The sequence below is a fragment of the Hemicordylus capensis genome, chromosome 2 (assembly GCF_027244095.1).
Source record: "Hemicordylus capensis ecotype Gifberg chromosome 2, rHemCap1.1.pri, whole genome shotgun sequence".
Classification (NCBI taxonomy): domain Eukaryota; kingdom Metazoa; phylum Chordata; class Lepidosauria; order Squamata; family Cordylidae; genus Hemicordylus; species Hemicordylus capensis.
In genome coordinates, this window is record NC_069658.1 from 25,245,846 (window position 1) to 25,263,529 (window position 17,684).

General features: G+C 45.6%; 1 protein-coding gene across 8 annotated transcripts in view; it reads left to right on the forward strand.

The window, feature by feature from the left end:
* Positions 1–17,684, forward strand: part of SPEF2 (sperm flagellar 2) — a 228,601-nt gene that overhangs the window by 121,110 nt on the left and 89,807 nt on the right. For all 8 annotated transcript variants that reach the window (XM_053292083.1, XM_053292085.1, XM_053292087.1 and 5 more), the window contains 5 exons: positions 2,121–2,377; positions 6,921–7,023; positions 10,266–10,423; positions 16,139–16,303; positions 17,419–17,496. In XM_053292083.1, the coding sequence (XP_053148058.1) occupies positions 2,121–2,377; positions 6,921–7,023; positions 10,266–10,423; positions 16,139–16,303; positions 17,419–17,496 (761 nt within the window). The remainder of the gene's footprint in view (positions 1–2,120; positions 2,378–6,920; positions 7,024–10,265; positions 10,424–16,138; positions 16,304–17,418; positions 17,497–17,684) is intronic.

Here is a 17,684-nt window from a genome sequence, read left to right on the forward strand (position 1 = left end):
TGACAATATGAGAATCATCTCACTTATTATTTCTTCTAGAACTTCTCTTAGGGTTTGCCTTATCTCAGACAATTAATTTGGGTGAAGGAGGTCCAACTGACTAGATGCCACAGGCAAAACTTTTGGACATGCTAGATTTGCTTACAGCTTGTCTTATGAACCAAAGCAGTAGAACAGGGGTTCTCAACCGTAGGTTCACAGATATTCTTGGACTACAACTCCCGTTTTGGCTGGGGATGATGGGGGTTGTAGTCCAGCATTTGAGGTCCCCTGATGTTGGGAACCCCTGCTGTAGAGTTTTTCTCATGGAGTCTTTCCCGCTGGGACTTGCACAATTTATGACCGGGCAAGGCAGATGCAACCCATGAGGCAAATACTGAGATCTATGAGGTGCCTGACAACCGTCCACATCCAATTTTTGCACTCATGCAGCTAAAATGCAAGATTTATTAAGCATCTGATGGGCTGCATTCAGCTTTATAGGTCACAAGCTGTGCAGGTGTGTTCTCTTAGCTGGTCCCCAGCTAACTGAGCAAAGAGGCAATTTTTAAAGTGGCAATTATCTTTATTTAGAAGGCGGAGAGCAACTGGCCCTATCCATTCCCAGCACATCATCCCTCCAGTGGCTGTTGCTGGTGTCTTATATGTTTCTTTTTTAGATTGTGAACTCTTTAGGGTCATGGAGCCATTGTATGTATATCTATGCAACCACTTTGGTAACTTTTCTTGAAAAGCAGTATATAAATATCAGTCATCTTCAGAGGCATATCTAGGGAAAATAGCGCATAGGACAAGCATTGAAATTGCGCCCCCTGTCCAAACATCTGACACTCATCTTTCAGATAACTTTACCATAATATCAGCTGAAAAATACAAGTCTGAAGGTCACATACAAGTTACATATCTGAATATGTGTACAGTGACTTTTATTATTATTATTATTATTAAATTACCTGTAGCCCCTTTGGGGGGCTTCCTAAAGGCCATGGGGGGGTCTGCAAAGGTTCCCCCTCCCCCCCCGCTAGTCTCTAGGGCCTCACAGGGACCATTTGAGCATGTGAGGTGGCAATTTTTTAAAATATATATTTTTTAAAAAATGGCAGCTGAAAACAAAATGGCCACCACACATGCTCAAAAGGCCTCTGTGAGGCCTGGTATGGCCTAGGGCCTCACAGAGGCCATTTGAGCATGCACGTTGACAATTTTGTTTTCAGCAGCCTTTAAAAAAAAATTAATTTTAAGAAATGGCGTCCCCCCTTCAAGTGGCGCCCGGGGCACATGCCATGCCTGCCCTACGCTAGATACACCCCTGGTCATATTCATATTTGTATTCTCGATTTTGCAGTGATGTTTACATCCCTTATCTCTGTGCCTGCACAGTGAAGTAATGCCAACATGAATTGTGTCTAGCTGAAGATTAATATGTTGTACTCTTAAAAGTACTGCTACCACTCCTGTTTTCTTGTGTGGGAGGAGGACCTGCTTTTTCCCAGAAGCACAGCCTTGGTCCAGATTAGACACTACATGGTCGAAGATGCAGTGGGTGGGAGGGAGGGAGCTGCTTAATCCTTTCCCCTCCAGCTTTTTTTCCACTCAAAATCTTACCAGCGTATGGATAGGGATGAAAAAAGTACAGATTGGGATGAGCAATAGATAATATGCATTCCTAAGGCTGTGCTTCAGAGGAACAGGATATAGTGTAGCCTCCATATTGTTTGAATTTAAGAGCCACATTTAAGGAATATGCAATGCCATATATTAATGTTTCCCATGGTATAAGCTGTTTTCACCACCTTTTCAAGTTTAAACCCTCTGTTAGCCACAAAAAGATCTTCTCTACGTCTTGTGAATGTAAATGACACCCTGTTCATATAATGAAAATCAGCTCTAGAAAGCAGAGAACCATAGTCTCTTCCTTTTGGTTTGTTTTTAATCTTGCTTAAACTGAAATGCTATTGTCTTGGATTTTTTGGTTTTCAATGGTGTATATTCTACAAACTTTCAAATTATTGTTTTCTAGCTATTTGAATATCTAAGAATTGCAGAACAAAATAATAGGAGTGCAGGTACAATGCACAGTGAGTCTTCCACACCTAGGTTATTTTTCTCTTTTGTTTTAGTCGATTGCCCCCAGAAAAGGGTTGGATCATGGATGGATTTCCAATGACATTGCATCAGGCTAAATTGCTTGAAAAGGCATTGACAAATCGAGATCCAGAGCAGGCCCAATCGAAGGAGAAGAACTTGAGAAAAACAGTCTTGGTTACAGATCCACGTGCTCCAAAAGAGCTACCTTTGCACACACCTGCTCTTGACTTTGCTTTGTTGTTAGATATTTCAGATTCTGTTGTGCTGGACCGAGTAGCAAACAGAAAACGTAAGTTTATCATTCAACTTTAGTTTATCATAATTAAGTAGCAAATCTTACTGATGGATGTGCATAACATGTTAACTGCAACAATTGCATAATATCCTATTTGAAATACATTTCAAGCCCTAAATGTCTTAGGACCAGGTTACCTGGGAGAGCGCCTTCTTCAGTATGACTCCCACCACTTTATAAGGTCATCAGGAGAGGTCTGTCTCCAGCTGCCGCCAGCTCGCCTAGTGGTAACTTGGGAGCAAGCTTTCTCTGTAACTGCTCCTGGGCTCTGGAATGCACTCCTATGGATATTAGATGCTTAAGAGTTTTAGCAGCCTTTAAAAAGCCCTAAAACACATCTTTTTAGCTTGGCCTTCAGTGATTACTGAAATGATTTTAAACTGGTTTTAATTTTTTTTAATGAGTTATTTATTTAGGTTTTATTGGTTTTTATATTTGTGAACCTCCTAGAGTAATCTGGGTGAGGCAGTATAAAAATCTAATAAGTAGATAAATAAATAATAAGAACCTTGTATATCTACCAGCCAGTTTGATAATACAGCCCCTGGCACATGCTGTTATGAAGGGGGGGGGGTGCTGACAGCACAAATGTCCCAATACCCTCTTTGCATGTCCCTTCATTTTGTGGGCTATTACCTAAATAGCCCCATACATGTGCTTCAAATACTCATGAGTACTTGGAGCACATTTATAAGGGCCATTTCAGATGAACAAACCCCTCCCTATGCCATGTAATAAAGGTATGCACACCAGGATGGCATCAGGACGTTCACAGAGGGCATTGTTACGGGCATGCTCTCAATGCCCCCCACCCTTCATAATTTCATGTATTGGGACTGTATTGTCCAAACTGGCCCACTGTCTGTAGGAAGGTAGGTAGGTAATTGTTGGTTCTTAAGATTTGGTCCCACTCTAAAATGCTTTAGAGACTGAAACTAGAATGGGACTAAGCAGATAAGAATAGGAGTGATTCTCAGCGGTCATCGGGGAGTGAGAAAGATTTATTGCACTCTAGTAGCATTCTTAAATGCCCTTTTCCTTTTTCATTTAAGTTTGTGGTTGCCAATCACTCTTATGGAGAAAGCTGACTCTTATGGAACACTACATTTTGTGACTCTGTTGCAGTAAGAAAAACACCTGCCTCCCACCCCTGACCCTAAGGCTTCAGTTATCTGCACAGTTACCTGAGAATAAGCTCCATTGAACACAAAACTTACTTCTGAGTAAATGTGCCTAGAATTGCGCTGTGACTATCCCAGCCAACACTGACAGGAAACCAATAGATGATGCTACATGTTCCTCTGTGCGCAGGAGTCCTAGAAGGATACAAGACCTCCCTCCACAGTCTTTATACATGTGTTCATCATAATAATGGTGATGTGTGTTCTGCTGCTTTAAAGATAGAGTGGCAAACATTAATAGCATCCTATGGTTCCCCCCACCCACCCTCCGCTTCATTCAGTAGCTTGCAATCATATAAACCAGTGTTTCTCAACGTTTTTGGAGTCAAGGACCGGTACATTCTTTGTGCACAATTTCCCGGACCAGCAGTTAGAAAAAGGGTCGCTCTCCACCCCAACCCCAGGCCCCTCAAAACAATTTTGGGCCGCTAGGGGTCACCACCGGGAGCTCTCCAGAGCTCATTTCTAGGCAACCCTCATTGCTGGATAATGTTCATTCGAGGAAGCTAAATGAATGTTATCCAGCAGCGAGGGCTGCCTGCCTAGAAATGAGTTCCGGAGAGTTCGCCCAGGCTACGTGGATGCCAGGCCCCACCCCTCTGCGTGTGGTGGACCAGTACTCTCTGATATAAACAGACTTTCCCCTTCACATGGCTGATTAATTTTCTGAAGATTATGCATTTTATTTCTAGTCAAACTTTGGAGCCAAACCATTAGTTCTCAATGCTGGCTGTTTTGACGAATCAACCTCAAAACACTCAAAACATTTCAAATGGGGTTTTTTTGAGTGCCACTTTGACACCTACTTTACTTTTTCTTTTTTTTTAACCCTGCCTGTGCATTCCTGTCTCAGCCGAGGAGGTTTGATTTTGCAGCACCAGACCTTCTGAAGGACCGTCGGGCGGCAGCCTGATTGCTGCCCTATTCTACCTGTGCCTTCTATCTGAGTGCTTGACTTGTTCCACCTGTCCTCAAGGACCAGAGATCTCTTGTGAGAGGAGAGATTTCTGGAGTCCTTGGCAGCATATATTAGAGGGAGGCACGCCGAAGGCATAGCCGGCGGACCGCCTGTAGGCTGCCGCTGAAGCCAGCCGCCAAAGTTTGATTCAGGCTCCTTCCAAGTCAAACCAATCCCTGGGGACTTTGTTCTGCTGCGATGCTTTTAATGGGTTCTTTGTGGACAAAATCTCCTGCATTCAGGCCGACTTGGACTCCACTGTTTCTGCAGAATCTATTAAGGTGGTGTCCAGCAATCCCTCTTGTGGTATTAGATTGGATTGGTTTCAATCTGTGGTGCCTGATGACATGGACAAGCTGCTTGGGGGTGGTGCAGCCTACCACTTGTTCTCTGGATCCTTGCCCGACTTGGCTGCTTCTGTTTAGCAGGGAGATTGTTGGGGATGCCGTGATTAATATCATTAACTCATCGCTGAGGGAGGGTAGGATGCCTCCTTGTTTGAAGGAGGCAATGATTAGACCACTTCTTAAGAAGCCTTCCCTAGATCCCTCAGTGATGGATAGTTATAGGCTGGGCTCCAATCTCCCATGGTTGGGCAAGGTGATTGAGAGAGTGGTGGCTAGCCAGCTCCAGGTGGTTTTGGAGGAAACTGATTATCTAGACCCATTTCAAACTGGCTTTAGAGTGGGCTATGGGGTTGAGTCTGCCTTGGTCAGCCTGATGGATGACCTTTACCGGGGAATCAACAGAGGGAGTGTGACTCTGTTGGTTCTTTTGGATCTCTCGGCACCGTTTGATACCATCAACCATGGTATCCTTCTGGATCGCCTGAGGGAAATGGGGATAGGAGGCACTGCTTTGCAGTGGTTCCGCTCCTGTCGCTCAGGCAGATTCCAGATGGTGGAGCTTGGTGACAGTTCCTCTTTAAAATGGGAGCTATTATATGGAGTCCCTCAGGGCTCCATTCAGTCACCAATGCTTCTTAATATTTACATGAAACTGCTGGGTGAGGTCATCAGGAGATTTGGTACAGGGTGTTATCAGTATGCAGATGACACCAAAATCTATTTCTCCTCCTCCTCCTCCTCCGCCTCCTCCTCCTCATCATCATCATCAGGAAATGGCATTCACTCCCTAATGCCTGCCTACAGGCAGTAATGGGCTGGATGAGGGATAACAAATTGAAGCTGAATCCAAGCAAGACGGAGGTGTTCATTGTGGGGGATTGGAATTTAAGGGATGAATTAGATCTTCCTGTGCTGGATGGGGTTACACTCCCCCAGAAGGAAAAGGTACACAGCTTGGAGTGCTCTTGGATCCAGGCCTCACCATGGTATCTCAGGTAGAGGCTATGGCCAGGAGCGCTTCCTATCAACTTCGGCTGATTCGACAGCTGCATCCATTCCTTAAAGAAAATGATCTTAAAACAGTGGTGTATCCGCTGGTATTCTCCAGGCTCGATTACTGCAGTGCGCTCTATGTGGGGCTGCTTTTGTACGTAGTTTGGAAACTTCAGTTAGTTCAAAATGCGGCAGCCAGATTGGTCTCTGGGGTAACCCGGAGAGACCATATTATGCATATCTTAAAACAACTGCACTGGCTGCCAATATGTTTCCAGGCAAAATACAAAGTGCTGGTTATTATCTTTAAAGCTCTGAATGGCTTGGGATCTCTCTAAGGGCTACCTTAGAGAGCGCCTTCTTTGGTATGATCCCCATCACTCATTGAGGTCATCTGGAGAGGTCCGTCTCCAGTTACCACCGATACGTCTGTTGGTGACTCGGAACCGGGCCTTTTCTGTAGCTGCTCCAGGTATATGGAATGCACTCCCGGAAGATATCCGCAGTTTAGGCTCACTGTCGGCCTTTAAGAGAGCCCTAAAAACTTATTTGTTTGGCCTGGCCTTCCAAAGCTAGTAAAGTGTTGTTTTTTAAAAGTATTTTAATTGGTTTTAAATGGTTTTAATTGTTTTTGAATTGTTTGTATATTGTTTTTAGCACCGTGTGTTTTTATGTCTTTTTAAAAGTTGTACACTGCCCAGAACTTCCGGATGGGGTGGTTTATAAATGTAATAAATAATAATAATAAATCAATCAATTTACACATCTCTACTCAGAATGGAATTCACTCTCCAGTACCTTTCAGCAATAAGGACAATTGATTCTATGTCTCCTTTGAGTTGGAATATTGCTGGATGGAGGGCCAAATTGAAGGAGTACCCCACCACACACACACACACACACACACACACACACACACACACACACACACACTCTCTTCCCAGATGTCTCAATTCGATATTTTAATGTTTCAGGAAACTTGGTTATCTTGGTTAAGCTTGATATTCTGCCTGGTATCTTGCTTCAAGAAATCCTTCTGATATTTTTTTACTTAACAGTTGACTCCTATCAAAGCATGCAAGGAAGTGGCGATCAACATTTGGATGCCAAACATGAGCAACGCGGAGAAGCGGAATTGGTGAGGGGCCAGATGCAGCACAGGTGTGTAACCAGCAAAGTGTGAGTGGGTGTGAACCCCTCATATGGATCCACTTTAGCTACAGTGGTGTAAGGAATGGCTTGTGCCCCTGAAGCTAAAACAACCTCCTGTTCCTGATAAGGCAGAGCAGAGCCAGGTGACTAATCACCTTACCTGGAGAACCGTTGCTATCAAACACATATTTGGGGGGAAACTGTTGGGTGGCTTTTCTAATAATGGATGGCTGCCAGGATGCTTAAGCAGGGGGCCGTAGGAACACTTGTGGAACACTTACTTCCACTTACTTCCACTTACTGGTGGAAGGATGTTGCACTAGCGCCAAGCTGTTGAGCTAGGTTTGGAGCTTGTGTTCCGTGCTATCGCAAGCCTGCTTGTGCAACTGTGGCACGTCTTGGTTTATTTAAATCAAACTCTTGTGCAGTTGCAGAAATCCTTGGGGGTTTTTTAGCGCCGCTATGAGATCTTCTTGCACTAGCACAGCTCAAGAAGCTAGCCACCTCCTCATCCTTGGTAGCACAATCCCCCTTCCTCTGTACCACTATTATGCTGTAGGAACTGGGATAAGGGTTGGTGCAATATTAGTAAAGTTGCCTCCTTCATCAGCTCTGTTCTTGGCTCATGTTGTTGTGCTTGTGCACCAGTTATACCCCTGTACCAGTATCAGAACCACAAAATCTAATCCAAGCCATCCCAGCAGCAGAGAACTAGAGCACAGGATCAGGTTACCCCTCAGATATTTTGCTTATAACAATTACGTTAGGATTGCAAGTGATGTCGTCAGACTGCTTAAACCAACATACTTGCAAAATATTTCCCCCCTCATTGAAATCCCCATCCAGCCATGATGCTTGCTGGGTGACTCTGAGCCAGACACTTCTCTCTCAGCCTAACCTACTTCACAGGGTTGTTGTGAGGAGAAACTTAAGTTATGTAGTACACTGCTCGGGGCTCTTTGGAGGAAGAGCAGGATATAAAAACGTATTTTTTTAAAGTTCAGTCACCCTCAACTGATTTGAGGCCAAACGCACTGGCCTAAGTCATTTGTAAATAGTTTGACCCTCAAAACACTTAATACAGCTTTAAGTAAAATCTTAAATCATTACAGGTTTGATTTAATTCAATTGAAGGCAATATCACTATGCTGAGGCAATTTCTGTTGTTGTTATCTATTTTGAAAAATTTGTGTGTTTGAATGTTTGTATGAAATTAAGTCCTACTTCCCAATGACCTACAGACACCAAATTTTGCATACACGCTCCTGCCACTGAGAATAGGTGAATGCATCACTTTTTATGCTGGAACATTCTTGTTTAATAGCAGAAATGCTGAACATAATGCCATATTTTAACTGTTATTGTTCTCAACAGATTATTATTATTATTATTATTATCATTATCATTGTTGTTGTTGTTACATTTATATCCCGCTTTTCCTCCAAGGAGACCAGAGCGGTGTACTACATACTTGCATTTTCTCTTCACAACAACCCTGTGAAGTAGGTTAGGCTGAGAGAGATATGACTGGCCCAGCTAGTATCATGGCTGAATGGGGATTTGAACTCGGGTCTCCCCGGTCCTAGTCCAGCACTCTAACAACTACACCACGCTGGCTCAATACTTCACAAACATCATGCCCCAGAGAAGCAGAAGAATCTTTTCTCAGATTCAAATTTAGTATGATTCAAATTTACTGTATATAGTAATTTGTTAATAACATGGATAATGTTTGAAGCTGAAACTCAACAAATGTCAAACTGTTCTTTTACATCCCTTTTGCCAGTATGTTAATAAAACATTTTATTGCATATATTTAATTTCTTGAACTTCCCTGTCAGTGTAATCTATGCAAACTGACTTGCTTGATCAACAATGGGCCCCACATACAAGTTATTTACATATCACTTTTTAAAATTCTCAAAGCAGTTTACATGGGCAAAGAATAACAATAAAAAGATGATTGCTGACATCAGTTGCTGAAATTGCATTGAGAAATTGCAAAAGAAGTTAATGTTTTTAAAAGAACCACCTTATGTTTGCACATCTTTGTTTGGTGTTTTTGTAAATTACTTTGTGCCTAGTGTTTGTATAGAAAGGTGACTGATATCAGGGGAAACAACTGGGGTTTCCTGTCAGGTCACACCGTCAGGTCACACTCACCTGCATGGGTGGAGGGGAAGCCTGCAGGGACTGAGGACCCCCAGAATGCAGTGCTGTAGAACTGTGTAGTTTTTGCTCAAAATTAAAAGGATGAGCATACATTTTGAGAGCTTTAGACTTGGACTGGGGAGATCTGGGTTCAAATTCCACTGAACCACAAAGTTTACTGAATGGACTTGGGCTGGTCATCATCTCTCAGCCTAAGCTACCTCCTAGGATTGTTGTGTAGTTAAAGCAGAGAGGAGGGAAATCATGCACACTGTCCTGACATCTTCAGAAGAACAGGATAAACATCAAATAGATTTTTAAGTCTTCCTGGATGTGGAAATGTCGGGTTTTGACCCTAACTCGGATGTTTTCACTCCATTTGCTGCTGGTTCCAGCACGACAGCTGAAAGCAAATTAATGGGTAGGGCTTAATATTAAAATCTTCTGAATTGACAGATAAATGTCAGACAGGAAATGCTACAATATGAGCCCTTTCTCACGATCAGTGAGAAAGGGCTACGATCTGCAGGGGAGGAAGCCTTAAAAGTGCTTACCTTCCCAGCAGATGATTGAGAGCTACTTCCTGGGCAGGTGGATCACCCACCCAGATGATTGCCAACTACTGCTGGCATCGTGGAGGGTCGGGGACTGGGATGCATCTTCCCAGCTCCCGGAACTTCTATTATAGGGATCCTCCCAGCACCAGCCGGGAGGCTACTCACGTGTCGGTACTGTGTGGAGCCGCGCAGCACCAACACACAAGCACTAAGCTGGTTTAAGGGCTCCCTTGCACCCCTAACCCAGGCTAAGCAGAGGCTCCCTAAGCGGGTTTTCCACTGCACCACCGCTGGGAGCCATGCAGCTCCTGGCAGTTCACACATGTTGGCAAAAACGGGCTGGGCTTCCTTGGCCTGGTTTTGCCTATGCGTGTGACTGGCCCCGATATGACATTATATCAGGGATGTCATGCCAGCACCATAAATTAACATCTTTAGCTGTTCATCATTTTTAATCAGTCCTATTCATTCGGATTGACGAATGCTCTTTTGCTTCAAAGCAAAATATCCGCTTCAAAGTTGTGCACTGTTCTGATTTCTCAGAATTGTAGGCTTCTTGGAAACTTGGCCTCAACTGGAAACCTGGTTTTCAGAGCAGCAAAATATTCTAATAAAGGTCAATGCAGAGCCAGAGGAGCATCTTCTGTGTCAAAGGGTAAAGGAAATTTTTGTGGAAGAAACGGTTAAACTCCAAAATAAAAGTAAGTAAGACTGTTCCACTGTTTCATATATAGACACATCAAAAATATTTCCAGGTTATTGGTTGCAATTTCTCATAGAAGTATTGCTCAGTGCCAGCATGGGACATTTTTTTCTCCTTATACCTTTATTTCACCTTCCCAGATTTTCTTTCCCCGCTGGTACTATATTGGGCAGCAGCTATATAGGAAGATGCTGAAAGGCATCATCTCACACTGCGCAGGAGGAGGCAGTGGTAAACCCCTCCTGTATTCTACCAAAAGAAAACCACAGGGCTCTGTGGGCGCCAGAAGTCAAAATTGATTTGATGGAACACTTTATCTTTTTATAATCAAGACATAACTTTCTGCTCCTGGGATATAGGATTAGGCAAGTGCTAAACTTTGATTTAGACAGGTGTTCAAATCTCCAGTCCTTCCCAAACCTAAGGGTTGTTAGGAACATAGGAACCTGCCTTCTACCGAGTCAGACCCTTGGTCCATCTAGCTCAGTATTGTCTGCCCAGACTGGCAGCGGCTTTTCCAAGGTTACAGGCAGGAGTCTTGCTCAGCCCTATCTTGGAAATGCCAGGGAGGGAACTTGGAACCTAGATGCTCTTCCCAGAGTGGCCCCTTTTCCTAAGGGGAATTTCTTATAGTGCTCACATATGTTCTTTCATTCAAATGCAACCAGGGTGGATCCTGCTTAGCAAAGGGGACAATTCATGCTTGCTGTCACAAGACTAGCTCTCCTCCCATTTTATCCATGTTGTATAGAAGAAAGCGAATAATCTCCTTTCTCTCCCTTTTCCAGGGAACAAACCATTACACCTCACCTAGAATTGTTCTCATGACCAGTTCATTCTTGCAGTCAGATGACGGAAGGATCAGCTTTGTTGTTTAATTTGAAAGGGCAGCCTGCCAGTATTGGACCACTGTATCTATTTCAAACACTGCTTTCAAGCCTTGGAATCTGAATTCATACATCCGTTCCCAGTGCAAGCAATATATTCTTTGCTTATGCTGCTGACATATGCACATTCTCCAATTGTCTTTTGGAGGTGGCGTGTATTGAGTAGCAAACAGGGACAATTTCCTCTTCATAGTGCTACTATGCACACATTTCCCATGATGTCTAGTAAATATGCACAGTGGCTGACATACTGCTCAGCTCACTGCCCATTGAAGAGGGGCGTGTGTGTGCTGCTTCTGAGCCAGCCAAAAGCCCATCCTCACTAGGGATGTGCACGGAACCTGTTCGATCAGCGGGGGGTTCCACCTGGTTCCATACACATCCCTAATCCTCACTGCTTGAGAAAGCAAGGACTGCTTTGTACCTCCTAAGCTGTGCATAATTGCAGCAGCAGTTGCACACAACTTTGGAGGCATAGAGCAGCCCTGACTTCCGCAAGCAGTAAAGATGGGCTTTTTATTTATTTATTTTATTTATTGTTGAATTTATATACCGCCTTTCATTTAAAATCAACCCCAAGGAGGTTTACAAAAGTTTTAAAAAAAATTCAATAAAAATGACAATTAAAAAATTAAGCTAAAAATATAAAACAAATCTAATTTAAAAACTATAAAATGCAAGCATAAAACTATAAATAAGTAAAAACACATAGAAGCAGCAGTAGAAACAGTCATGTAAAAGCCTGGGTAAAATGCCAAGATTTAAGAAGCTTTCTAAAAACTGTGATGGAGTCCGAGGAGCAAATGGCCACTGGGAGAGCATTCCAAAGTCTGGGGGCAGCAACAGAGAAGGCCCTGTCCCAAGTGCACAGCAGCCGAGCCTGCTTCATTGTAGGCACCCGGAGCAGAGCCTCCTCAGATAACCTTGTCAGGCGGGCAGCAACCCTTGGGAGCAGGCGGTCCCTCAGATACCCCGGGCCCAAACCGTTAAGGGTTTTAAAAGTCAAAACCAGCACCTTGAATTGGACCCGGAAATGAACTGGCAGCCAGTGCAGCTCTTTCAGGATGGGTGTGATGTGCTCCCACCGGGCAGCTCTGGATAAAACCCTAGCCGCCGTGTTTTGCACTAGCTGCAGTTTCCGGATATTCTTCAAGGGCAGCCCCACATAGAGCACGTTACAGTAATCCAGCTGTGACGTGACTAAGGCATGGGTAACTGTGGCCAGATCTGCCTTCTCGAGAAAGGGCCACAGCTGGCGCACTAGCCGAAGCCGTGCAAAGGCACCCCTGGCCACCGCCTCCACCTGAGCTTCCAAAAGCAGAGCCGGGTCCAGTAGTACCCCCAAGCTGCGTAATTGCTCCTTCAAGGGGAGTGCAACCCCATCCAGAATTGGTAAAATCTCCTCATCCTGATTGGCTCTCCTACTGACCAACAGTACCTCCATCTTGTCCAGATTCATTTTCAGTTTATTAGCCCACATCCAACCCATCATGGCCTACAGCCTCCGATTCAGGACATCCACCACCTCCCTAGGATCAGATGACAAGGAGAGATAGAGCTGAGTGTCATCCTCATATTGCTGACAACTCAGTCCAAGTCCCTGGATGACCTCTCCCAGCGGTTTCATGTAGATGTTAAACAGCATTGGGGACAAGACCGAACCCTGCGGGACCCCACAGGCCAGTGGCCATGGAGCCCAGCAGTAGGACCCTCCCCCCAAGAAAGGACCAGAACCACTGCAACGTAGTACCTCTGATTTTCATACTCGAGAGGCGGCCCAGAAGGATACCATGGTTGATGGTATCGAACGCCGCCGAAAGGTCAAGCAGAACCAACAGGGACACAATCTCCCTGTCTAGTTCCCAGTGTAGGTAATCCACTAGAGCGACCAAGGCAGTCTCAGTCCCATACCCGGGGCGGAAGCCAGATTGAAAAGGGTACAGATAATCCATATCATCCAAGACCCTCTGCAGCTGGGATGCCACCACACGCTCTATCACCTTGCACAAAAAGGGTAGGTTAGAGACTGGTCTATAGTTGTCCAGGTTGGAGGGATCAAGGGAGGGCTTTTTTAGTAGTGGTCTTACTACCGCCTCCTTGAGGCACGGTGGCATCCTGTCCTCCCTTAATGAGGCATTACTAGTCACCTCCAACCATCTACCTGTACCCTCCCTGGCAGCTTTTATTAGCCATGAAGGGCAAGGGTCGAGAGCACACGATGTCTCCCGCACACTGCCCAGGATCTTGTCCACATCCTCAGGCCGCACCGACTGAAAAGAATCCAACACAATGGGACCAGATGGTACCAGAGGCACGTCTGCCAGAACTGCCAAAACTCTGGAGTCCAAATCAGCATGGATGCGAGCAACTTTATCCACAAAATGGCAAGCAAACTGATCGCAGTGGGCTGTGGATGATTCCTCCCCCATTACCTGAGCAATGTTTTTACCACACGAAACAGCTCTGTTTGTCTGCACTGAGCAGATGCAATGGAGGAGCAGATGCAATGGAGGCGGAGAAAAAACATTTCTTCACTGCCCCCACTGCCACGGCGTAGTCCCTAAAATGGGCTCTAGTCTGTGTTCGATCGGATTAGTCATGACTCTTCCTCCGGCGTTGTTCCAGCCGTCGTCTGAGTTGTTTCATCACCCTAAGCTCAGAGGAAAACCAAAGAACAGATTGGGCTCCACCAAGCCGGAGAGGGCGTTTAGGAGCAACCCTGTCAACAGCCTGGGCTATCTCTCCATTCCAGAGATCGACCAGGGCCTCAACAGGGTCACCAGCTCTGAACACTTGAAACTCCCTGAGGGCCGTCTGGAATCCAAGCGGATCCATAAGCCTCCGGGGGCGGACCATCCTAATCAGCCCACCACCCCTGCAGAGGGCAGACGGAGCAGTCAAACTAAACCCCACCAGATGATGATCTGTCCATGAAAAGGGAGTGGTCTCAAATCCCCCCACCTCCAGATCATTCATTTCCCAGTCGGCAAAAACCAGATCCAGAGTGTGTCCCGCCATGTGGGTAGGGCCCGATACCAACTGAGACAGGCCCATGGTTGCCACGGAGGCCATGAAATCCTGAGCCGCACGCACTAGGGGGGCCTCAGTATGGACATTGAAATCCCCCAAAACAATAAGCCTGGGGGAACCCAAAGCCACCTCCAAGACCACCCCCACCAGCTCAGGTAGGGAGACTGAAGTGCAGCGGGGTGGTCGGTACACCAGCAGAATTCCCAGCCTATCTCGGAGGCCCACCCTCAAGGACAAACACTCGAAATTCTGAGATTGCCTGACCGGGCACCTGGAAACGGGGAGGATCTCTCGATAGATGATTGCAACGCCCCCTCCCCGACCCTCGAGGCAGGGCTGTTGCACGATCTGGAAACCTGGAGAACAGAGCTGAGAGAGACCAACCCCACCCAGCTCATCCAACCAGGTCTCCGTTACACATACCAACTCAGCATGCTCATCCACAATCAAATTGTGGATGAGAGATGTTTTAGCATTAACTGACCAGGCATTCAGCAGCAGCACCCTAATGCTCGAGGGAGTGTTCTCAGAGCTCCCTGGGGTCAGAGGGTTGGGAGAAGAGCTGGAAAAAGGAACAGGCCTCAATTGCCTGGACCGTTTCCCCCTGTAATGGCCTGCCCAACTCCCACCACCATAACTCCTTCTGCCCGCTACCCGTGATATTGCTGCCCCCACTCCATCCCCGCTTTTCTGCTCTCCCAGACACATCTCCTGGCTTGAAAGCAGTATGTGTGCATCCCTTTTTGATGGGCAGCACGCTGTGCAGTATGTCAGCCATTGACCAGTGTTTATGCACATTCTTCCATACAGCTTTCATTAACCATGACATACATGGTGGATGTACTCCTCTTTGGACCGGGTCTCACGATCAGTGAGACCCGGTTTTAAGCTGTGAGCGGGAAGGGAGCCCTGTGTGGCCGGATCGGCCGCCCACACGATGGCCGGCTCCAAGCCGGAGCTGGCGGGGGCTGGGGAGCTCGGGGGGCGCATGGCCCCCGGAAGCCCCAGTATGTCCTGCGCAAGTGCGCAGGGCATACTGGAGAGACCCCCGAGCCAGGAGGCGGCTTTTCGCCTCCTGGCTGGGGGTCTACTCGCAAGTAGCCATGGTGCCGCGGCTACTCACGAGCAAATAGCCCGGGTTTGCGGAGTGCTCGCTCCGCAAACCCGGGCTAAGAGGCGGGCTACAGGAGCGGGTTAGCCGCTCCTGAACCACCAGGCTTGGCTGCGAGCCTGGTGGTTCTTACGCTCACAAAAATCGGGCTAGGATTTTCCTAGCCCGATTTTTGTGATCGTAAGAATAGCCCCTTTGTATTTTATGTCCAAATGTCATTTCCTTATTCTGGATGTCTTTTGGAAGAGGATAGATTGTACTCATAGTACTTTATAGTCATAACAGAGTATATGGGGCGGTGGGGACAAAGAGAGGAAGATATAATTTTTTATTTACGTCTTTATAATGCTGCCATTTGTCTTGTTACTGCAAAATTATTTCTTTCTTAAAATGGTTTAGTGTATTTTGGATGTATTTTCAGCATTTAAGGGAAGGTGTTAATCCAGAAGTACATAAATGCTGCTGATATTTGTTCTTTTTAGTCACATTTAATATATTATGTGGAGGGTGGAGGAGCACCAATACTTGCACAGAGACATGTTTTGGTGCTTTTTACTCATTTGTGCGCCACAGATGACACCTGGGAATGACTTTCAAATTGCCTGCTGGCAAGACAGTAGGCACATATAGATGTTTGGGCCCATTATTGATTTATGTGTGTGTTGTTGCTGATTTTATGCTGAAGGAAAAGAAAAGGAAAAGAGAGAAGCTGAGAAACAGCAAGAGCTTGCCTCCCCTTTGCCACAAGAAGAGGTGCAGCCAGTTGTAGCTGATAAGGTGGAGGAAACGATTACTGCCCCCTCCCCAGAACTGTTGGAGCCATCGCCTGCAGCTGCTAAAATCTCTAAAGGTTGGTGAGTGTAAATCAGTTATGGGCCGTATTCAGGAACACTAACTGGAGTGCAGTTCCTTTTATGTGGCATATCATGGCTTTCTTGACTGTGACTACTAGAGGAGGCTTCCCCTGAGAAAGTATTGCTAATCTCATCAATATGCTTTTGGTTTTCCCTAAACGTTCTTCAGCTCTTTCACTTGAAGAGGAACCTCCATTGAGCTCAGCTTTCGCTCTGGGTGAAATCCAGCGAAACCCTGGAATTTGTCTGTTTGTTTGTTGTGTTTTTATACCGCCCAGTCCAGTAGTCCTACGCAGTTTACAAACAAGAACAACAAAGATTAAACAATCAAGTAACAAAACAAATTTAAAGCATTACACAATTTAAACACTTTTTAAAAAACCATTGAAGGCCAGACCCCCCCCCCCAAAAGTTGTGTGAAACTACCCCAAGAAATTTAATCATCTATATTGAAAATTGGGTGGGGCACGGCTGGGGGGGCACCCTTCAATATTTATCAAGTGTGTTACCTTGGGAAGAGCCCTCAACATCAGCTTTGAAAGTTGCAGTCAAAATTTCAGTGGCACCTCTACTTTTTAGATCATGGGTTCCCAACCTTGAATCCCCAAATGCTGTTGGACTACAACTTCCATCATCCCTAACTACAGTGGCCAAAGGCTGTTGGATCTGTGGATGATGGAAGTTGCAGTCCAACATTACCTGGGGACCCAAGATATGATGCCTCTCAATACCAGTTGCAGGGGAGCAACAGCAGAAGGGAGGGCATGCACATACCTCTTGCCTGTGGGCTCCCCAGAGATACTTGGTGGGCCACTGTGTGAAACAGGATGCTGGAATAGATGGGCCTTGTGCCTGATCCAACAGGGCTGTTCTTATGTAACGTCTTACAGTGCTCACATGTGTTCTCCCATCCAAATGCAAACCAAGGCAGACCCTGCATAGCAATGGGGACAATTCATGCTTGCTCCCATAAGACCAGCTCTCCTCCCCAGGACCAGTTCATCTGTGCATTCCCTTTCAATTCCTAGATAGAAGTATGTCTCAAACCTTAACATATCCTGGCTAACATATCCCAAAAGGTTTAACTTCTGTCTACTGAATTTCCTTGCAGACTCTTCTCCAGAGCCAGCTGGAGGCAAAAAAGGCAAAAAGGGAAAGAAAGAAGAAAAAGGAAAAGATGGTAAACCAGGTAAAATACAGTTTTATTTTTAGAACTGTTTTGTTGGTAACCACAAAAGTTGATAGCTTTCGCTTTCAACTCCACACCTGCTTCTAACAACAACATTGGCAAGTTCTGATTAGGAAAGCTGTTTTCGTTGACGAGTGAAAGCAAAGGCATTTTTACAAAGGATGTTTAAACATATTTTTACTTTTCCA